This window comes from Phalacrocorax carbo, chromosome 2 (genome assembly GCF_963921805.1).
Source record: "Phalacrocorax carbo chromosome 2, bPhaCar2.1, whole genome shotgun sequence".
Lineage (NCBI taxonomy): Eukaryota > Metazoa > Chordata > Aves > Suliformes > Phalacrocoracidae > Phalacrocorax > Phalacrocorax carbo.
The window spans coordinates 161,572,118-161,595,354 of record NC_087514.1 but is presented as its reverse complement, the minus strand read 5'-3'; the positions used below and the strand labels follow the sequence as shown (position 1 = coordinate 161,595,354).

The following is a 23,237-nucleotide window of genomic DNA, read 5'->3' as shown; positions in this document are numbered from 1 at the left end:
GTGTACAGAGATTTACTGCGTCGTGATGCAATGCAACCTAATGGATAGAGCCACAGGACACGCCATCTTCTTGTCCAGGCTTTGCTGCTGGACTGCTGAGTGATTTTAGATAAATTGCCTTGTGTTTCAATTCCACGGGGCCCTCATGTGAAATAGTGGTCATGATACTTATTTCTATTGTTCCTAATTTGCTCTGAAGTGATGACAAGGTCTTGATACGCACTAGAAGTGTTTGCTTTGTTTGTTGTGAAACAAGTCCCTCACTACATCTTGGACAGGGAGGTTACTGTCTTGAAGCACCTGTGATGGTATTCCTTGCTTCTGGGATAAAATCTTGCATGCTGGGAGCTCAATTCAGTTGTCACATATAGTCATGCACCCTTTGCAATGCAGTAGGGTACTGCCCCAGGCCCCCACCTGCCCTTCCAAGAGAGCATGAGCCTCCCACAGGTCCCCCATCAGCTCTGCCAGCCCTTCTCCTTCCTATGATGCAAATTTGCTTTCTCCCAGTTTTTTTTTTTTCTCTGTCACAGACACATGAAATAGCTCCATGAAGTAGCTTTCTTTTCTTGTAGAAATGCTTATCCATATATACTCTGTCTCTGGTACGCCTAGGCTTAAGTTTGAGATCTTCGGACCACTGTCCATCAAGTCTTCACTTTCATACCCTCCGGAAAGCAGAAAGGTGTGAATGGGCACAGCCACTTTTGGCTCTTTCCATGGCATGAAGAGGAACTTGCTGAGAGCAAGAGCTTTTATCTTCTGCATGTAATTATGATATTCAGTTCATGCATGCAGGGTAGATTAATTCATTCTGAATGTCTTTTAATTAGATTTTCTGTTCTATACAGTGCTTTCTTTGTCTTTTATTTAAACATCCAATCTAGCTGAGCAAAAATTTCCAGGTTTATGCCTCACCTTCTTATCTCCTCCATGACTGCATAACAGATGCCTAGTTTGTTTGATGAAAAAACTCCATCAGAGTAGTTGTTATTCCTTCACCATTTCTTTTATAAGACTCAAGCTCCAGCTTTCTGAAGAGCTAGAACTTTTCATAAACTGGCATTGCCTAAGGAGTGTCTGAGGCAGCCTCTTCTGCTGTTCTGCAGTATCAGTTCCTGGGCACTTGACACTGGTGATACTGGCTGCGTTCAGCAGGTGGGACTGCCTTCTGTTGGGATTAGTGATGGCAGCAAAAACATAACTCGTCGTAAGGCGGATCTCAGCACATTTATGGAGGGACAGTCTAGTACTGCTGTTTTCCAGCTGAAAATGGACCTGACGACCCTGCAGGTTTCTTTCAAAACTGTGATCCTGTATTGGGTAGCAGATAAGTATGCTTTCTAGTTGCAGAAGTACAAAAGAAGTACCATAAATGTACAGCCTGTGCAGGCTGGACAAACTGATTATGACAGGAAATGAGGGAGCCCTAAAACCTTGCTCAGCTTCTATGGCAGGTGCTGGCTCCTTATTCCAGGAGGAACGGCAGGAGCCAGATGCCATTAGGGGATTGATTTTAACTTTCATCCTGCACCTGGAGCTCTTATGTCTGCTGCTAATGACAGTCTTAAGCAATAAAGTGTAAAGATGACACCCATAGAGAAGGGGCTCAAACATCTGGATATCTTTTGCCAGACTCGAGCTGAGGAGTGTCAGTTACAGGTGCTCCTTGCCAAATATCCTCCATGTGGGGTTGCATTTCATGAGCAAACTACCATAGGAGCTGCAGGGGATCAGTTAACAGCTCAGCTCTCCTAAAGAGACAGACACAGCAATGCATCTTGGTGCATGCTGAGACAGTGCGTAGTAGTGACGAGATAAGCATTTTGGTTACAACCCTCTGGGATCCAAAACAGGAGCTTTTAAGCTGGACTTTGACTTTTGACTGTCTTTCGACATTTTCAGCTGCTGCAACGCACCCTTTAAATGACTCTGAAGTTACCTTTGGATGACTGAATGTGTCTGAAAATCCAAATGGAAATACGTAAAACAAATCTGGCTGCCTAATGGTCTGTCTATGTTTCTACGCCATCCTTGAAAGAAATGAGAAGTTCCTACTATGGAAACTTCACAGCTTACTACTATCCAGAGGCAAACTTTCAGACAATGCGGTTGAGAGCTTCACGGAACTTTCCCCAAATATCCTTTGCTCTCTTCCTACCTTGTTTAGGACCCATCATGTTGGTCTCAAGATGCCATTTTGAATTAATGAGTCTGAGGGAACATTAATGTGAAGCGGCCGGTCAAGTTTCAGGCTTCTCCAACTAGCAAACGTGCCGTCTCACAACGGATTACTCAACTAGGAGGTAGCCTCTGCTCGCTCTACAAGCAAGAGAAATGCCTCATTCATAGGGAGAAAAAGACCTTTATTACCATGACTTTTTAATTTGCAAGAAGGATGATTCACTCTTCTGGGGATTTAACACCCTTAACACCCTAATCTATCAGGAAAAATTATTGCTACAACCCAGTGCTTCAGTAATGCTTTTTCTATATTCCCAGAATTGCCTTGTAGACCACAGCACCTGCGTTCTATAAATCTGATATTTGAGCTGAACAAAGAAATATCTTAAATTTCCAATAGGTGTTTTTCATTTCTGTCACAGAATCCTTCCCTTCACGTTATGATCACCTCCTTTTTTTTTTTTTTTTTTTTTTTTTTTTTTGCAACATATCTTGAAATTTCAGCAACCTATTGAAGTACACCAAGCAAACAAGTGGTCTCTCAGGCAGCGTCTGGCTTGCTTGGAAAAGTTCTTCTTGGACAGGAACAGACTTACATCTAATATGTCCTACAATTCTTTGTCACTCTGGGACTCCAGATAAGGAATGGGAAGATAACAGAAGCACTCCTAGACCAGTACAGCAGTCAGGAGCTGTAGAGTTAAATCAACTCCTCATGCCAGGTTTGAAGTCGTGACTGGGCTCATAAATCAGTTACAAAATGGTCATGAGACAGCGGTGTGTGTCTAAAGTTACTGAGTTACATGATCTCTTGCAATTCTGTAAACTATAATACTAGATTTTACTTTCACTGTGGATGCAAAATGTGCAAAAAAAATTCTGCACTTCTGAACAAACCATAAGTTGGTGCACCAGGGTAGACTCCTCCATGTGTCCAAAGATCAGGGGTATGCAGTATTTCCATGAGGAATTACTGGTGGAAATACAAGGGGAGCAGAGGCAGTGCCATTGGGGCCCGTGTAACCGAGCACGGTGCAGACCTCTGGGGTGCTCTGGCGGGTCCAATGCTCAGCGGTGCCTTCCCAAGAAAATCATCTTAACACAGACACAAAAAATCCCATAAAACAAATGTTCAGTATAAAATTGCTGCCATGCTGAAATTGAAAAAACTGAAAAATTTGACAGAAAAGCCAGCAGATAGTGGAGTTAGCGTAGCCAGCTTAAATGTGTGCGGTTCGGCTGTGCTGTTGGTGGCTGTTTTAGCTTTAAGAAGTTTCTCTCACCAATAGTAATGCTTAATGAAACGTTTCAGAAATGTGAAGACCGGTATTTCTGCCGTCAAAAGCAACCATTTTTGTTGCACTATTGCAGTCCTTTTCTCGAAAAAAAAAAAAAAATCCCCTCACAGATTTAAGGGCTTGTTTTATTTTAAGGCACCATTTGGTTATACAATAAATGGTTTGAGGGCAGCCAGAGACATCCCACCTATCCTCCTCCCCACTCACTTACTGCATAGCAGCTCTAACCACAAGTCAAATAACAAAATGTAATCCCATCCCAAGATGAGTTTATGAGTAGATAATCTCATCACATGACAGTTTCAGCAGAAAATGGTGTTTCTCTGGATAGCTTCCAGGCAGGATAATATCACAAACACTCCCATGAAGATTTTGTCACTTCCTTATCCAGAGCGTAAGTGGTTACTAATTCCAGATAAATAATTTCTTTTCCCAGTGTTGTATTTCTTTCATTCTCAGTATGTTTTACCCTCTGCGGATGAAGTGTCTAGGGAAGCTTTCCAGAAGCCTTGGGGATTTTTAATTCTCTTACTTCTGGACAACTAGGAAAAACAGAAAATCACAGTACTTCATTCTTTTAATATTAATTTTTGTCAGATCACTTCATCATCTGTTATTGCTATAAACCACTGTGTCTTGCAGTAGAGTCTCTTGTGCCTGTGGTACACATCAAGGGGTAAAATAGCTACTCAAGAGAAAAGACTTCCTCCCAAGTGGGAGAAAAGTACAGGCTAAGATCATATCGTTTTGTTGCACAGGGAAAAAGATTTCTTGTTTCATCCCATCCACACTTCCTGAACGGCATTTTGAGCTGGAAGCTGCAAGTGACACTAATGACACCAGAAAATCTTTCATCAGATTAGAAAGAGAACAGCAAAAAAGGAAAATATTAGAACAGTTGAGGAGGAGTAGCAGGAGAGGTTGAAATAATTTTTTGTTTCAATAAAACTGCTGATCCTTCCTATAAATACTTTACATCTGAAGTGTTTTCCAACACAAAGTACCATGGAACAGATTTTCCAAAGAGTTCTGATTTTGGAGGCATAATCTTTTTTAACCAGTAGATAAAAATGAATGCGACCTTTCAAACATGATTTTATATATACTTTCATGAGAAAGATCATTGTACAACATTTTCCCCTGGCTCAGTAGCATTCAGAGGCAAACTGGAAGGCAGCATTACCTCCAGGATTCAATTTAATAATAAAGAGCGTATAATGGAGCGTTTCTAAAACCGCTGGATGTACCAAGCTCAACACAAATGCCTGGATTTCTCCTAGGAACCATTGGCCAAATTCCTATTAACGTTACCTGGAACTGCGTGCCTGCACACCACGGAGAAAATTCAACCTAAGTGCCAGTAGGATTCAAAATAATACTCGGCATGGATCTTTCATGCTTGCCAGTGTAAATCTGATTAAATCAATAAATCTAAAAATGCCTCATTATCTGCTAACGCTGCTTTTAAATCCAGGGTAGGTCTAAACGGGTCAGGAGTCAAATGAGAAACAACCTCAGAGGACTAACAAAAGGCAATATGGCTTAGGCCAGAGTCAGACCTAATGCCAGGTGTGTTTGGCATCAGGCTGGGTCTAATGGGAGGCACATACTGAGAGCAAAAAGTCATGGTTTTACTACAGAGTAATAAAAATCACTGCTGCGTGTTTCTCCTAGGAGCACTGTCACTGCCCTTTCTCCAGTCCAGGTTCCAGTAACAGGCACTGACTTCTGCGGAGTCCCTCCTTGTTTAAACAATAAAAAAAAATATAATCAGAAACCCTGACTTAAAGCAATTCTGGGCAGTAAAGCAGATGGAGCTTCCAGGGCCAGGCTCACAGGAGGTGTTTATTGCCTTTGCTCCTTTCAAATCAGCTGTGATTTATGCATCTCCCTGGGCTTTGACATTGCCTTGATTTACCCCATTTTAAAAGAGGGCAGAATCCAAGCTTCAGTGGGATCCTGCAATGTAGCCACTGCCCATCAGTCTGAGCAAGCAACACGGCTGGGCCCCATCTCACCTGGTCTGAGACTTGTGCAGGACAGCACTCTGAGTTGTCCTGCGTAGCCATCTCTCTTCATTACTTGAATTTCTTAAGGTCAAAACTTCCAAAGGCTTAATTGCTATGTTTCCTTTTTAAAATCTCTTTTAAAAACCTCTGGTTTATCCCTACAACTGCAGAAAAACAGAAAACTGGAAAGGTTTTACATGTCTAAATGAACATAAACTCATGGATACCTATTGCTTTAAAGGAAAGGCAATTCATTAACTGTGAAGAGCATGCTCTATATTGCATTTTGAAAACTCATCACAGAGGTGATATCATTTCAAGATATGCTTGTTTAATATGCCTAATTATGTATTTTGTGGGGCTCTTTCAGGCCACATTTAAAGGTTGGATGGACATTATGTATGCAGCAGTGGATTCACGGGAGGTAGGTCACTAATTATTATTTTCCATTGCTTTTTGCAGCATTCATGGTGTTTAACAACAACAAAATACATGCAGGTTGCCAGTCCCTGTCTTACTCTGGTTGAGACAGTTGCAGACCTTCATTTTAAGCAGCTGGTACTGAAGTATTATGACCCTGAGATTGAAATAAATGCAGCCCTCAGTTCTACAGAATTGATTTATCTATTCGTACTGCAAAGCTCCCAGCACAGAGAGGCACCTCCACAGTGAGACTGAGTCTACCAAAACCCTAAACTGTCCTCTCTGTTTCTTCCACTCTCCCCTCTGACTGCCATATTTTCTGCGGATCTAACTTGTGATAACTGGAACCTCTTTAAAAGCACTGGGTTTAAATTACATCCCCTTGTAATTCCCACCCTCAACCCCCCCTATAACTTCACCTTCAGCAATTTTTTGTCTGTAACCAGGGAAAGGGGATGGTGTGAACTCCCAGCTCTGGCTTGAGACGTGCTGGAGCTCTGGGTGCTGGTCACTGCCCTGCGTGGGCAACCGTTTCCCACCTACATCCCATCCAGCTTTCAGGTTTCCTTTAAAAACAAACAAGCACAAAAATTAAAATAGGGTTTTTCCCTTGCTGTATCACGCATGGTTTGGTTTTGGTTTTGGTCTTTATTGAACGAGATGTTATAGCTCTTTTAATAATATTAAAGGGACAAGATTGCACTGGGTACTGGGAATTTAGCAGTCTGAGTTAGGTAACAGGGAGTCAAGCCCTAAATGGATAAATAAAGGATGAAAACCCCTCGTGACATCAAAGGAGTGGAGAAGTACCTCTGCATAACACAGCTCGTGATGTTGATTTATTCTTGAACTACATGTACAGGTGTGTGTACCCTCCCCACTACTGAACGAAACACATGGGTTACCCATGAGAAAATGTGGCATTTAGGGAAATGCGAGCTTCTGGCATTTTGGTTAGATACCTAGAGCATTTTTGCCAAATGTGGTACATGTGCTTTGAGGCTCGGTCCTTCAGCAAGATATCTTATTCATTTCCTCCCTTCATAAAAGAAAAATCTTACTTCTAAATGTACTGACTCTCAATACAGTGTTTTTAAGTAGAATTTAATTATCCTGCCATCATACTGGGGTTTTTTTGTAAGTACCATTCGTTCAAGTAAGATAAGCGGTAACCAGAAAACTGATTCTTTTCCCCTTTTGGGTTCAGACTGGGAACATTTTATAGGATTTATTCTCACGTTGCACTTCCTGAAGCAGTGTGATCGCTGTGATGATGTGAAATGTAGCTGAAATGACTGTGACATCGCAGGTGCCAGTAGTAAACTTCAGAGACCATGGAGTGCTGACTCTGCTAGTGGGAGTTACGCTGTTTCTCCTGTTTCATCATCTTTATTGCTGATGGACAGTTTTCTTTTAACTGCATTAATATTGTGATATGTGCAGAGATGGTGTCATTTTTTGCGTTTTCCCTTTGCAGTGTGAGGAGCAGCCTGAATGGGAATGTAATTTATACATGTACCTGTACTTTGTGATTTTCATCATCTTTGGGTCTTTCTTCACATTGAACCTCTTCATTGGTGTCATCATTGACAATTTTAACCAACAAAAGAAAAAGATAAGTAGTGCATATGCTACACATCACGTTGTGATTGCTGCAGAGACCAGGGCAAGGGACAGATTTACAAGCAGTGGCTTTGTCACCTCAGCCTTGAGATTAGCATTGACAGAGCAGACACAGCAACCACTTTTCAGGGCTTCTACAGAAACAGTTGTAGCAGTCTCTAATGTTTCCATTGGATGAGCATCCTGAAAACACAGGCTGGGGAATTCTATTCCCCGCAGAAAGCAGTGAAGCAGCTCCAGGCAGAATCTCTGGCACAAACTCCGCCACAGAGACACAGACCACCCTGGTGTCCCCCATGCACAAACATCACCATCCCTCAGAGCAGGGCAGCCTGTTCTCCTCAGCCCATCACCTCCCTGTCCCAGGGTGCAGCCAGGGTCAGGGAGGAGCAGCCTGGCCTGAGAGCTGTGTTTCTCGCTGCTTTGTAGGCTCTAAACAAAGGGTTGAGCTGCTTCTATTTTCCTCTTTTGCCCTGGACCCACCCTGAGTGCAGACAGAATCTGAGCCTTGCTCCTCCTTGGTTGCCTCGTCTGCTCTGCATCTCCTGCCCTTCACCTCCATGCGACAAGCAGCTCCCAGCGCTGCACCTCATCAAGCCTTTCTCAGATACTTTGATGAAAGCTACATGGAAAGGGAAATAAGAAAACAGAAGAGGGTGAAGCCCTGAACTTTGGATGGAGGCAGTGGACCTCTTTTCATCAAAAGTAATAGCTTTGTTTTTGCCCTATACTTAGGTGGCCAGGATATCTTTATGACAGAAGAACAGAAAAAGTATTACAATGCAATGAAAAAGTTGGGATCTAAGAAACCTCAAAAACCAATCCCAAGGCCACTGGTAAGAATGGCATAATTCACTTGAACTACATGTAACAGCTGTTTATTTAATAGAATGAATGCAATTCAACTTCCCAGTGTAAGAAGAGTGATTGCTCCCGGATGAAAGCCACTTAGTATTTACATGTTTTGATTTTGGATGGCATTTGCAAGTCCAGTGACCTGTGTGGTACAAAATTCCCTTTGTTCTGCAATGTTGACTAAAAGTCCAATTTACATATGCCGTCATGGCAGTGGCCACATGCCTGCGTTGAATGAATTCATGCCCCAGTCCAAGCTCTTTTTATAGTAGTTTCAAGAAACGTTAAGAGTAAATGGGTTTGAAAACTCTATCATCCAACCATCCATCATCATCTTTATGTTTATGAAGTTCTAATCAGAAGTAGTACCTTCTCTATTTTCCTCTACTTTCTGAATAATCAGGAGACAATGATGTCATCTTTTTGACACAGTTCACATTTCCTAACTAAATCTTCTCCTTTCCTCCAGAATAAATACCAAGGTTTTATTTTTGATGTCGTCTCGAAACAAGCCTTTGATGTCTCCATCATGATTCTCATCTGCCTTAACATGGTTACCATGATGGTGGAAACAGATGACCAAAGTCAAGAAAAAGTAAACATCCTCCATAAAATCAACATGCTTTTTGTTGCCATCTTCACTGGCGAGTGCATCATCAAAATGCTGGCTCTGCGACACTACTACTTCACCAATGGCTGGAACATATTTGACTTTGTTGTGGTGATTCTGTCTATCGTAGGTAGGTGAATCTGGATTTTCACTCAAACTCCGAAGTTAAAAAGGCAGACATAAATTTAATTATACAAAGTTGAAGGCTTCATGCCATAAAATACACTTTAACTCAGAGAATTCAATCCTCGTGATATTTTTTTAACATTTAAATAATACAACATAATACTGCCTAACAATAACTTGGGTGATCAGTGAAATTATGAGGTTTGTCGTACACAGTATTGGTTCATTGTACACCTAATGGTTCCTGGTGATAAAACATGGTCCAGAACTGGCACCATACACTTAACCCCAGTTTTGCATAACAGCCAAAGAAAGAGAAGTGAAGGAGTTGCATGAAAAGGGCACATGCAGGCTGCTGTTGGTTTGCTATTTACCTTTTAATACATCAGCATGAAACAGCCCTTCAGGGCAGGTGTGGGCAGATGCAGTGAGTGTGGCTGTTCGCAGCCCTGTTGTCTCTGGAGCTCTAAATCCTTGTCAGCCCAAGGGACAAAGCAGAGACACATGGTTGCATTGTTGATTTGTGCCTTTTGCTGTCCTGCAGCCCCGACCACAGATCATCTATCAGGTGCTACAGAAGTGCAGGTCGAATATGAATCTCAATTCCTGCCAAAAGAGTTTTCACTGAGGTTGGAAATAAAGTAGCAACTGGAAGATGATCAACTGATCCAGTGAGCAGAAGGAACTCAGAAATTTGACTTTTCCAATATAGCTTCCTTTTTGAAGGAGGGAATAGGTGAATGAAAAAATGTCATGGTAGGAAAACAGAGCCATCTTCTCATCGACTGATGCTTCTGTTACTTTAAACTCTCTCTGGTGGACTGGAGAACCTGCAAGGTCCCAGTGCAGGAAATCCCTAGTGCCAGGGAGCAGCCCATGCTTCGGGGGCCTTGCATCAGCCAAGGGCACCTGAATTTCAGAGATTTGGGTCACCCATGCGAACATCACTACGATACAGCTTGTCATCAGAGCCTTGATGCTGGATGCTCAGGATATGCCCATAGCAGCCAGTTAACCAGAGCTGTCACGTTGGTCATAGCGCTGCCCCGTGATCAACCAGGTTGTTGCAGTGTCAGAGGGCTTGTGCCATGCCAGTGAGCCCTCTCCCAGGCTGGCCTGGGAGACACGAGCTCAGCATGGCTCAGTGCAGCCAGGCACTCTGGGCATTAGGTACTCTGGACTAAGCCGTTCTGTTTCTGCGGAAGAGTTTAGCTACAGGGGTGCAAGCTCATTTCTTTGCTAGTACAACCTTAGCCCTTAGTTCCCTCCCAGCACATCAGAGAAACTGGAAAAACTAATAAACAACCAACCAACCAAGTGGATTTCCAGTAGAAACCTGCACTGTTCTGGTGGTGGCTCAGAAAAACAGGGCCAGCTTAGCAGCTTTTCAGTGCTGACTCACAAACACTTTAGAGACAAAACTATTGTCAAATCAGAAAATTTCTGACCAGCTACACTCAGAATAAGTAGCTCAGGTGACAAAAAGGCATGACCAAAAGCTGCAGATCGGTATGTCCTTGCTGAGTTGATCCTGGTTTCTCATTCCCAATTGACTGACTTTCTCTTAATAAAACTATGTCTACAATTGACATCTTTGCTCATAGTCTCAGAAGTTTGCATGGATTAAATGGGCATGAAAATGCTAACAACAATGCCGTTCTGTTTTCATAGGTCTTCCGTTTGGGGAATTTTTCATTGATTTTGTCCATAATCCTGACCAATTGCTTTAAAGGGAAGCTTGGGATTATTTCCCATGTAATAACTCACTGTTTGTCTCTCTTCTTTTCAAGGCACCGTACTTTCTGACATAATCCAGAAATATTTCTTCTCTCCCACACTCTTCAGAGTCATTCGCTTGGCTCGGATTGGCCGGATCCTAAGACTCATCCGGGGAGCCAAAGGAATTCGAACTCTCCTGTTTGCCTTAATGATGTCCCTACCTGCTCTGTTCAACATTGGCCTCTTGCTTTTTCTGGTCATGTTCATTTATGCCATTTTTGGCATGGCTAACTTTGCCTATGTTAAGAAGGAGCATGGGATTGATGACATGTTCAACTTCCAAACCTTTGCTAACAGCATGCTCTGTCTCTTCCAAATCACAACATCAGCTGGCTGGGATGGTCTTCTCAACCCTATTTTAAATACTGGACCACCGTATTGCGACCCAAACCTTCTGAATGCAAATGGTTCAAAGGGAGACTGCGGAAGCCCAGCCGTAGGGATTTTATTCTTCGTTACTTATATCATTATATCATTTCTCATTGTTGTAAACATGTACATAGCCATTATTTTAGAGAACTTCAGTGTAGCCACTGAGGAAAGTACAGAGCCTCTAAGCGAGGATGATTTTGATATGTTCTATGAAATCTGGGAGAAGTTTGACCCTGAAGCCACTCAGTTTATTGAGTATTCTGCACTTTCAGACTTTGCAGATGCGCTGTCAGAACCTTTGCGCATAGCGAAACCAAACAAAATCAAACTCATAGCAATGGACCTGCCCATGGTCAGTGGAGACAGGATCCATTGCTTGGATATTTTGTTTGCTTTTACAAAAAGGGTGCTAGGAGAATCCGGAGAGATGGATGCCCTTAAAATACAGATGGAAGAAAAGTTCATGGCGGCGAATCCGTCTAAGATCTCTTATGAACCGATTACAACAACTCTCAGACGGAAACAAGAAGAGGTCTCCGCCACCATCATCCAGCGGGCCTACAGGAGACATCTGTTTCGGCGCTCCATGAAGCAGGCATCTTACTTGTACCGGCACAGAACTTTTGACGGCAGCATCCTCGAGGACGATGCACCTGAGAAGGAGGGTCTTATTGCGTTCATGATGAACGAGAACTACGGCAGGCCAATAGACAAATCAGAAACTCTATCCTCGACATCTTTCCCTCCATCCTATGACAGCGTCACCAGAGGTACGAGTGATAATCTCCAGCTGAAGATGACGGACTCAAGTAAAAGTGATGAGGCTATAGATTGTCTTCTCTCACCAGACAAGGATAAAGAATCAATTGTTTAAATGTTTGTTTAGAATGCTTTAAAATATTGTTTACAGAATGTAATGCTGTAACTACACAATGATTGAAGCAGCCTTCTTATTAAAAATTAGTTGCAAAAGAAACAATGGAGTTTTTACCCTTAACTACAGGAGTCTAACAAGTCATATAACCTTTGACCCTGCTCTTTTTGACTTGGCTCAATATTTATATTTATACATGCACAGGAAGAATCTTTGCAGGGTCACAGCTGTTATATCAATGGTGTGAATAAGAATATTCTAGACTGTAAAACAGTAAACACAGTGTATATCTATCCACAGATAAAGCCTGGCTGTATACATTCATTTAAGGTCTTACTCATATTAGTGTGTTTACTTACGGCGATGTATGACCTTGCATTCTAAAAAGAAAAAAAAAAATATCACAGCTGCTGTAGCAAAATGTAACACTTACTGTATATGTTGTGAATGGTCTTTCATAAATTTATTATATTTGATATTTTTTTACTTAAAAAAAAAAAAAGTCTCTTTTTCCATGAAGATTAATGATCCTTACACTCTTCATGATGAACTCTGAGTCAAGGTAATAGGAATTTGTGGGATCCCCATCATTTCAAGAGGAAAGTGGTTGCAAAGTAAACTACCAAATTAGCAACGTTTAAACTGTTTATTACTCTAAGCCCTCCCTCTTGGGACTTGCAACTGCTCATCAGCAGAAGTACAAAAAACCAGAGAAGGAAATTATGTCAAAATAATGAGAGAAATGGCTTGTTCTATCCTTCAGGAAACTAGGCAGTAATGGATTCTGTTTGTAAAATTGTTAATAAAAGCACTAATTTTTTAGTATGTTTCAAGAATCTGCTTTGAATACTGCAATCAAACTCGCCATAGAAGTAGTGCATCACGTCTGTGTGTAGTGCTCCAAAGCACCATCTACGCTGGCAAAGTTTCTGTTAAGGTAGTGGGATAGGTTCCGTTTTCCCCAGGAACGCTGAGCTAAGCAGCCTTATTGGAAACTCTGTGCATCAATATTACTCCAAAAGTACTGCTAGTGAAAAGAATGCTAATTGGACCGTGCAGAACGGCTGCGACAGTGTGATCAAGAAGGTGGGAGGGGAATTGCCTCTGGATCTGTATGTAAATTTTGAGGTTTTGAATCCTTTCTACTCAGTGTCCATCTTTCCTTTCCTCAGATGGTACAGTTAAATTACTGGGGAAGGACAAGAAGTGCAGGAACCAATAAAAAGAATCTACTAGAACATAGATATATCCTCATTCCTGTAGGCAAAGTAAAATTTACTGTAGATGTGTCCATCAGCTTCAGGCCAAAGAAATGACAACGGGGTGAAAGGTGGATGTGTGGCTGTAGAAAAGTATGAGAGGTTTTACGTGCTAATGGATTATTATTTATTATTAAACTTTCAGCCTCGATAGAATGTGAGAAAGTATTTATGGACTATAGAGACAAGTCCGTCATTACAGACAAGTTCTTTCTTTTTCACCTTCAGACTGATTGCACTTGGGTTTGGTTGGACTTCATGGAAACTCTTGAGATTTCTGTAATGAGCCATTGCACTTTAAGGAAGAGTAATTGTGCTTTTCACCTTGGAGAAGCAAAGATATCAAGAATGTATTTAAGGTGTATTGTCACTGACATTTAGTTACATCCCAGGTTGTAAAGGAGTCAAAATCCACACGGGGTTGGCAACAAGAATTAAAGCAACATGTTACAGTCAAGTTTATCTGTGGCCATTGTTATGTGTCCCAAGTCAGAATATGTAATAGCAACAAGTCAAAAGGATGACGATGTATCTGTGTAAATATGGGCTAATATATTCTCTCCATTCATTGAGAGGTGTCTCAGGCATTCACTTGAGAGTGGTCTATCGATTAATTCAGAGGATTTGCCATCAGGATTCCTGGGGTCTATTCCTGATTCTTACTACATGATTTTTAGGCAAATAATTTAACCTATCTGTGCCTCAGTTTACCCATCTGTAAAATGGGAATAATAATACTTACCTACCTCAAAGGGGTGTTGTAAGACTTTCTGGTTGCAAAGTGCTATAAGGGAATGAAACGTACTATATAAGTATTATTATAATCATGCTCTCTTGCCCTTTTAACCCCATGTCTATGGTGTATAACATAGGGCTGTTCCTCTCGGGATTTTGTTGCCTTTAAATCTTGTATGTAATTAGATTCTAACTTAAGGGAACTACTCTTTGTTCCTTGAAGTGAAAACATTCTTTATTCTTTCCTCCCTCCCCCCGCCGCCAACCTCCTACCCCAAAACAAAATTCAAAGCTTCTCAAATTAGAGAAACTTTATACAGATTCCCTGTGTATTTATGCTGTAATGTTATTCTGACTGTACATATCACCCAGAAAGAGTATGCGATTTTTATATTTATATGCATATATATATACACATACGTATATCTATACATATATATGTATCTTGTGAGTTTATAGAGTGGCTGACACTCAGAGGACACGACTTAAGGATTAAAATGTTTTCTTCTCAATGGGATTTATTGATCATTAGCAACGAGCTGCTGCCTATAATGAAACTGTTTAATTAGGAAATAGTACATTCATTACTTGCTGAACAAGCAGTTATTGGCTGACAACTGGTAAAATTATTTTCTTTCAAAGCTTTAGAGTAAGAAAGAGGGGAAAATACTAAGAAAAAGGAGCATTTCTTATGCAATTTTTCACATACAATATAAACTCCTCAAAACCCAAGGGAAAAGCCAGCCTGCACTCAGCAGTGCAGTGTCGGTCATGCTGTATTAAAAATATTTTAATTATTTGCAGCTAATTAGAAAATATTCAGCTGATATTCTTATTAAGAGTCAGGCCCAGTAATGAACGGGATGTAATGGGACGATGAGCTGGTCACTGATCATAGTAGATAAGAGCTCTTCCCCTGGTCATTTCACCCTTGCGTTGAACACTTTATTGTCATTGCTGTGAGACCCTATAGTACTGATGCAGTTACAAATGATTCTGTCTTCTACCCAAAACTTGTATTAAAAAAAAATACATAATGCAAAAAAATCCGAAAGAGGGTCTTAACTATAGATGTTTACAGTGCAACTTTCTAAAACCGAATTGTAAATTACATTCAAAACCTTTGTAACTGGAAGGTTGGTTTTCTATCGTGTTTTCTATTGTTTTGTGGCACATTTCTTTAGAGCTGAAGAGGGAATGGTATCTTTGTATGGTATGCAGAGCTCCCCTCAAAAACTTCAAATAACCTCACTTGCAGATCTTTATTAATGGAGATGCCGATCCAAGTCTAGCAATGATACAACCTCCCGGTGCAGTGATTTAGTTAAAGATACTAACTCAATAGTTGGCCCACACTGTCTATAAGCATGGTGAGTGCTACCATTTTTTTCTGTTGGTTTGTTCAATAAATGCTACCACATGAATCACTCAAGCTATGAAAAGAGCAAGGAAAATATCAGCCAATATCATAGGACATATTAAGCTGTTTGTACCTGGAAAAAAATCAAATTTATTATGTTTCTTTATTAAATAAATAAGGATAACAAATATTTCCTGTGCTTTTTTTGTTTTGTTTTGTTATTGTATCAACATTTATGTTCTTATTTCTCTGACTTTTTTCCAGCACATTTGTTTGGGAAATGCATGGTGACTTTTGTTAGAAGGCTTGTCAGTGAAAACCCCTCCAGTTCGTCTTGCATTGTAAGGCTACCTACGGGGCATTAAAGGCTTGAGCCGAAGCTTTTTGAAATCGGTGGATAATTTCTGAGTACTTCAAGTGAATTTGAAGCAGGCATGTAAGCTGCTCTTCAAATAATGTAATTTATAGGATGAGTCCGGCATTGATATTTCAACCAAAGCTGCCCAGTAGAATTAGCTGGAGGAGGAAGGGTTTTACTGGAAACTTGGGATCACACCTAGAGATTAAAAAATATATACATAAATGAGATTTTCTTAGTGATAATATGTATGTCTTTCCAGTTTAATTATATTGATTTTCATTTTGGTTATTATTATATTAGTCATATGTTAAAATTCATACTAAACAAAGAGTAACATCCTTCCTAACTCATGCGTGCCTTAATTCTGGAAAGAGCTTCAGAAGAGACACAGACGACCCTTAGCTGTTATCAGCATTGACTGAATCAGCCTTATCTTCACCCAGGTTAGCACCAATTTGGTTACCCTGTCTCAGTGCTCTGATTTTTATTTAAATGTGGCAGGTTCCTAATCATATTAAAACAGAACAAAACTGAGCTGGTTTAAACTGCAATGAAAAAAAAAAATCCACCTAGTCCTTTGAATTGGTTTAATAAAATCAGTTTATAATCATGTTTTACATTAACCTGGGGCAGTCTGACTTGTGGAAAAGACTTTTTTTTTAAATAAGCACTTGCTGAAATATGTCATATAATAACATGACTTCTGAGTAATCGTGTGTATAGGACAATCTGCCCGAAGACTTTGCAGCAAGATATTTTTGGTTGGAAGGAGCAGTTTGCTGAAATGAGACCTCTCTGCGGAGACACGTCAGGCTAGTTAAGGAAAGCTCTGGTTAGAATTTGTGGTCAAAATTCCCATAGGAAGGAAATTCAGGGCCATAATCCCTACCAGGAAAACGTCCACGCCTAGATGTTTACCAGAATCACCTAACTCCTATACATGTGTTCCCATCACTTTGCGAGGGGCTGCTTTGGGTCACAGGACTCTCCTTATTTTCATACAGATCTTGTGGAAGTTTCTAAAAGCTTTCAGATTTTCCATTTTTCAGGATGAAATTTTTAAAACAATTTTGCCAAAGGGATTTCTTGTTTTCCAGCTCTAGCAAGGAACCTGGAGGACTGGCTCCTCTGTAAATGCTAATTTTTATAGGTTGGTTTTGTTTTCTTTTTTAAATCAGTCGAATTATGTTGATTTTTCAAAGCCTCAAAGCTATTAAATCAAGTCTGTATGAAATCCATGAGACTGGAGTCAGGGCCTGCAATTTCCATGTTCGTCTTGCGACTTTTCAGTGGTTTCAGTTCCTTCTTACTTTCAAAGCAAATTATCTTACTAAATACTAGGATCATTCTGGAAACAAGTCTGCGTTAAGATAGACAGTTACAGCGGCGCAGGCAAACTCAGGCAGTTTTCTTAGAAAAAGCCACACATTAGCCGCTTGCTTTCGATTTAAAGAGGATTTTTATAACCATCAAAAGTTTCTGTAGGAAGAGGAGAGAGAAAAAATAAATGCTTTGCTGCACGAAGCCTCCGCTGGGCTCTAGTATTAAAGGACGCCCATGCAGGATGACAGTAAGTGTCATGTTTCTGACAACAGCAATGCATTTTTCTGCTGTGCGCCGGGGTGCTCAGACAAGAGCAGAACTGGATTTAAAACAACAGAAAACAGACAGGAGCGCAACACGAGAAAAAAAACCCAAAAACCAAACACCTGCGAAACGGCTGCTTCTTCACGTCAAATCTCCCAGCGAGCTGCGAAAGACTCTCCATGCTGGGTGAAGAACAAACATGGAAATCCTTCTGAGTGTTTACATATTACAAAGAAATAGCAGCCGTGTCAAAGGGAAAGCATGTGAAAGCAAATAGTCTAAGGGGAATAGCTACTGGCAGCGAGCAAAAAAATGCTTCGGAGTCAAACGTCACCGATAACCCCGCGAGGGCTGGAGGTGTTGGGCTGCAGTGTGGGTAGGGGTTTGTCAGCACCTCTGCCCGAGCTATTTTAGCCAGCTGACAAGCAGGACTTTGAGCAGCTCCTGGCCACGTGCTTTCGCCCCGGCAAAGTCTCCGAGACCGCTGCCATGGCTGTTGTCCCTGGAATCTCATTGCTGTACGTTGGATAGTGAGTCCCTGCTGGGCCATGGCACCAGGGAGGCCTTTTTCCCCTAGAAAATAACTATATTGAATACTGCACTGCCCCAGAAATCACAATCCAGTGCTCAGACTTCACCGGAGTGGCCTAAAAAGTGAGATTTTAATTCAAAAGTAATGCCTCTTGGTTTGGTTTGGGGTTTTTTGTTTCTTTTTTTTTTTTTTTTTCCTTCAAGGGTATGTCCTGGTCATATTTTCATATTTCTGTTTTTCCTAAAAACTGTGTTAAGAAAAATACTGGGGCTTTAAGAAAAAAAAGAACAGACTGAGACAGTTATGATAAAACCACACAAAATGCTCCTAAAAAGAATTAAAACACTGTTCTCTGCTAAAAGGTTACTTGAACGATGTACCTGTACTTTAAAATATCTGTGTTTTCTGTAAAAGCTCAGTTACTCTAAAACCAAAGGGAATTTAGCTGTTGCCCTTAGGGAAGCCAGGTTTCCAACCCCTTTTTTTCATGTAAACTGTCCCAGTTGCTCATATTTGTCTTAATTTTTAATCTTCCCAGACCTGCTGGTCAAGCACAAATAAAATAATTTTAATTTTTAGCTCAGGGACAAGCTGTGCAGGTGATAAAGGTTTCTACGGAGGATACGAACCTGGAGTCATGGAGCCCAAGGCAACATAGAACAGTTCAGACCTTGGTGGCCTCCGTGACATCTTGGAGGGCAAATAAATTTTTGGCTTTTTTTTGAGGACCACCTAAGTCCTACCAGGGGTAAACCAGGAGCATGGTTTGTCTTGGAGATGTCTGAGGAGAAAAGTTCCACTGCATCATGCAGGGCTGGCTTTTTAGGAAATATTTGTGCAATTACAGACAGGCACAAGAAAAAGTTGACCCTAAGTCTCCTTTATACAGGCCCTTTTCCAGACAAAACCACATGCCCACTGCAAATCTGTTCACACCCTTTCTTTGCAGGATCTGCAGACCTGCTGCGTGACCGCAGGTACTGCTCTGAACCCGCTCCCAGCGGACGTGGAAGTGCTACAGGCTGAGCTAAAGAGCTTCAGGGTAGGCAGAGCTTTCATTCACGCTTTGTGCTCTAAAGCAGACGCTCTCCCAAAAAGCCCTACACCTTCCCACACATCCCCATGTCTGCTCTGCAACTTTATGTCACGGAGGATGCTTTCCATCCTGCAGCTGTTCCCCAGTTGCGCCCCAGCGGGGCGAGGTCTGCAGGGAAGGGTAAATCCCCAGTGCACCTCTAGGGCTGCTTTGCTCCACAGGCTGGTGCAAAGGGCTGCGTTCTCCCACAGCAGAGCACGGCGATGCTTGGAAGGCATACCTACTGTTTCTGAAGGGTGTTTTGTTGATCTCAAAGGAATTTAATCTTCTTTTACTCAGCTGAAGACTGCAGACCACAACTTGCAGTCACAGCCACATTAAACTTTAAAGAGGAGTGGAAATCACTTCCACCTGTGCTTGTCTTACCCTACAGGTTAAGCAATGCAGAGAAAGCTAGGCAGCTTTAAACAAGCTCCTTTCTCTTATTATGGAAGTGAGGACTGAAGGGATGCTCTGGGGCTTAGCTGGGTTTCTTGTGGGGTCTAGAGTTGGTGTGAGGTTTGCTGGTTTGAGGGAAGCAGAAGAGAAGGTGGTCCTCCTGAGCCTGTGACGACATGTTTGGGCTGTGGTTTGAAGGTGGGTTGCTCTGGATGTTGCAGGAGGAGGTTTGTAGCTGGGAAAAGTGCCTCTGCAGTACTGTGCTGAGGTGCTGCAGGTGTGCAGGGTCTTCTCTAAAGCCGGTGGTTTAATGGGGTGAAGATAGCTGCTGTGCAATAGAAGGGTACCCTTGCCCAGAATGGGAAGGCTGATGGCGATATCAGCTCTCAAAGGAGGGCAGGTGCCTCTGAGGATCTGTCTGGCTTGTTGTGGAGACAAGCTGCATGCTCACAGGGTCCGTGTCCATCTGCCTGGGTCTCTCCCCCTGGCCTGTTTCAATCTGGTTTGATGGAAGGCTGGGAGTCTCAAAGATAGGTGAATTCCTACAAGTTTTGTGAAAATCAGCAGCTGGGGAAATATCCACTGTGAGGCTTCAGCAAGCTGGAAAGGTTATAGAAGAACTCATGTCTTAAGGAAAGACAGAACATTTTCACAGAGAGGGCAGATCTTATAATTGCTTCAATTTGTGGGGGAAACAATTAATTTGCACTTGTTAACCACCAGGGACCATCAATTCCATGGCCTGAAACACAGGAAATCAGACGCTGTTAGTTCTGGTACTTCAACATTTGTTTGGATTGCCTTTGCTATTGAATGGGAAGTTGCTTGAGGCAGAACCTACTGTACTTTTTGCTTTCTGTGAGGAGCCAGGAGGATGGCTGTGCACCTTAGGAGTAAGATCAGCCTGCGTGCCTCTCTCCCTCACCACAATTCTGTGAAGTGCTTCTCATCAAGGGTTTGAGGAGTTGAGAAAATATGGGGAGAAGCAAGGTGGGGGGTAGAAGAATACCAGTACCTTGATTTGCTTTGGTACAGGCAGTTATTGAATAGTGTGGTGGCAAGCTAAGCGGTGCCTCCGTCGTGATGGCATTGGCATAAATCGCTTGCAATAGGCGATGTTCATCTCGATAACATCAGTAGCGATGAAGACTTGTAAGCAGCTCAGGGTTGCGTGCAGGGCCGTGACGGATGCCTCTGTGTGTGCACAGCACAGATAACTGCTTATCTGCATGGCTGGCACTCCAGTATTCATTTATCCCCATAGAAATGTTGCAGGGTTTAGCTGGGCAGGCTCTCCAGCCTGAGGGTTTCACTGCACAAAAGGCTGCCCTGACTGTCCTCTCCAGGCAGTGGGGAGGTGCAGAGGGCAGCAGTCTGGATGTGCTCCTGCTTGTGGGGCTCTGATGGCTGGATTCACCTCCCAGAAAGTGTGTCAGAAAGTACTGTGATACAGTAAGTCAAAAGAGAAGGTGAGCTGGGCTAGAAAACATGCACAGGAAATAAGATCCCCTTTCATTACTTCTTTAAACTCAGGGCTGTGTTGGGGTACTTGGATTCAAGTCCTCTTTCTCCTCATTGTCAGAGGGAAGCCCCTCTGAGACCCTTTAATATTCAACCCCAGTTTTGGTACTCCTGTTAGTTGTAAGCCAAGCTGTTTCTCTCCTTTCCATATAACAGGGCACACTGCACAGCTGGATGGATGTTGGTATATGGTAAGAAAGAGAAAACACAATTAAAATGCCCTCTTTTAAGGCCTAAGTTTTTTGCCATTCAAGCCATAGTGAAATTTCTTTTGCCAGGAGTGGTGTGCCTGGCAAAAACAGCAGCTCCTTGCAATAGCATTTGCAATAGGGCTGGGCTAAATGAGTGATACCACTTTTTCCGCTGAGAAGACAACAGGCCAGCAGAGAAACTATCTAATCTCTCTCACATGGAGGTTTGCTAGACTCCAGGGAGGTCGTCTTCATTTTGCCACAAGCTTTTAGTGGATAACCCAAAAAACAAATGCTCAGTTCGGTGAAGTGATGTTTCTGATCCTATTCTGAGCCTGACGTTGGGTTGCCTTAGTGTAGCTGAAAAGAAATTGTCCCCTGTGAAAACAGGATTGCATGGTGCAGGGGGGAGCCTGTCAGGGTCCACGGGTCAGGTGTGCCCACCAGGGACAAAGCCCAGTTTGTCACCCTGCTGTTGACCTATGCTCTTGTGCTCCATAAGGAGAAGGTCTTACCTTTCATATATGGTGTGCACGTGCTGGGAACCGTAATCCACAAAGGCTGCAAAGCTTATTTTTGGGTAAGATCTCAAGGACTTAACAGCTTCAGGGGCCAGAGTGTGAACCTGTTAGCCGGCAGCTGCGATCTCCTCACACCTCAGCCTCCCTGGGAAGAGTGGGAAGATCAGCCTGAAGATTACTTGGCCTTCACATTCTTGGAGTGTTTGGTGTAGAAACACTCCTAGACACTGACAGGGGGAAGGTGAAGGGCTACCCAGGCTCCAGAAGGTGGTAAACGTGGCCCCTGTCCAAATCTAACAGGGGTAGAAGGGCTGTTGCTTTATAAGGTTGTACGTGACATGGGGAGCGGGGGATGGCTTGCTGGCTACACCTCTCCAGTCAGTTCAGTGTCGCAACAACGTGAGTTGGGAAGGGTGGACAAAGCACACCCCTTCGCGCTCAGAGTGGGCCATCCTCCTTAGTTTCCTTTGAAAGGAATTTAGTTCATGTGCTCAGAACTTGTTTGGGGCAAAATGGGATTTTCAGTAAAACCATATTATCGCCTCCATGAAGGCAGCCAGGGTGTGTCTTCCTTAGCGATCGGTCCTGGAGCAAACTCCAAATAAAGTTAAAGGGAGCTTCCCAGAGTAAAGAATGAGATAAAACATGATCTGATAGGAATCTTTTTATCTGATGATGTTTGCAATTAGCAATCTGAGCTTTAGTAATCCTCTCCGTTCTTTGTGTAGGTACTTGAAGGCTGCAAGTATCACGGTTCTGGTCGCAGAGCTGTGTCCAAATCCCTGAAGCCTGAAACTTAAGGTCCTTACCCAGCTCTAATTTGAGAGCTTTGACTCTCACACCAGCTGACTACGTGGATTAAATGCATGTAAATACCTTCATAGCGACTGGCAAAACACACTCGTGACACTATCCTAAATTGGGATGCTCTGTCTCTCCAGGGCTGTCGGTTTGATGTTTTCACCTACTCAGCAAATAAATCCCTTTTTTGAAGGAGGGAGGTTTCATGCTCTCCAGCCAGGCCCCCAAGCAGCATTTTTTACCCTCTAAGTCTGCTTTCTACTCTGCTTTGCCATCACAAAAGCTGGTTTTCTGAACGCTGCGGTGCAAAGATGCAGTTGTTAATGCTTCGCTATCATCTCTATTTCAGCTCAGCCTGCTATGAGTCACTCTGATGTTTGCACCTTGGTGCTCTGTCTTATTGGTCTGTGAAAGAGTCAGGATGAGAGTTTCCATTCCAAAAGCTCATTTCCCTCCCAAGCTAACGGGGTCAGACAGGTCTGCCTGCAAGACATAGATTTTCTGAAGGGTGTCATATCACTGGCAAAAGCTATGAGAAGGTGGTCCCTTCAATACGAATCAAGCGTTCCTTGGCTTACAGCCCTCGCTATGCCACTGTGCACAAGCAATGCCACACATCCAGCATGAGACACACTTCATTTCCCCACCCCTCCAAAATGGTTGAGATTCCCTGCAATGGTTCCAAGCACTAGTTTTCTGTCGATTTCCCTGTTTGTAAGGATATACATTAATTTCTGATTCT

General features: G+C 42.4%; 1 protein-coding gene across 1 annotated transcript in view; it reads left to right on the top strand.

Annotated features, from left to right (window-relative positions):
- The window catches only part of LOC104051585 (sodium channel protein type 5 subunit alpha-like), a 176,790-nt gene extending 161,152 nt beyond the window's left edge, over positions 1-15,638 (top strand). Inside the window, exons 23-27 of the mRNA XM_064445100.1 lie at positions 5,862-5,915; positions 7,392-7,533; positions 8,273-8,373; positions 8,862-9,132; positions 10,919-15,638. Coding sequence (XP_064301170.1) covers positions 5,862-5,915; positions 7,392-7,533; positions 8,273-8,373; positions 8,862-9,132; positions 10,919-12,153 — 1,803 coding nt within the window. The 3' untranslated portion in view covers positions 12,154-15,638. The remainder of the gene's footprint in view (positions 1-5,861; positions 5,916-7,391; positions 7,534-8,272; positions 8,374-8,861; positions 9,133-10,918) is intronic.
- The last annotated feature ends 7,599 nt before the right edge of the window (positions 15,639-23,237 follow it).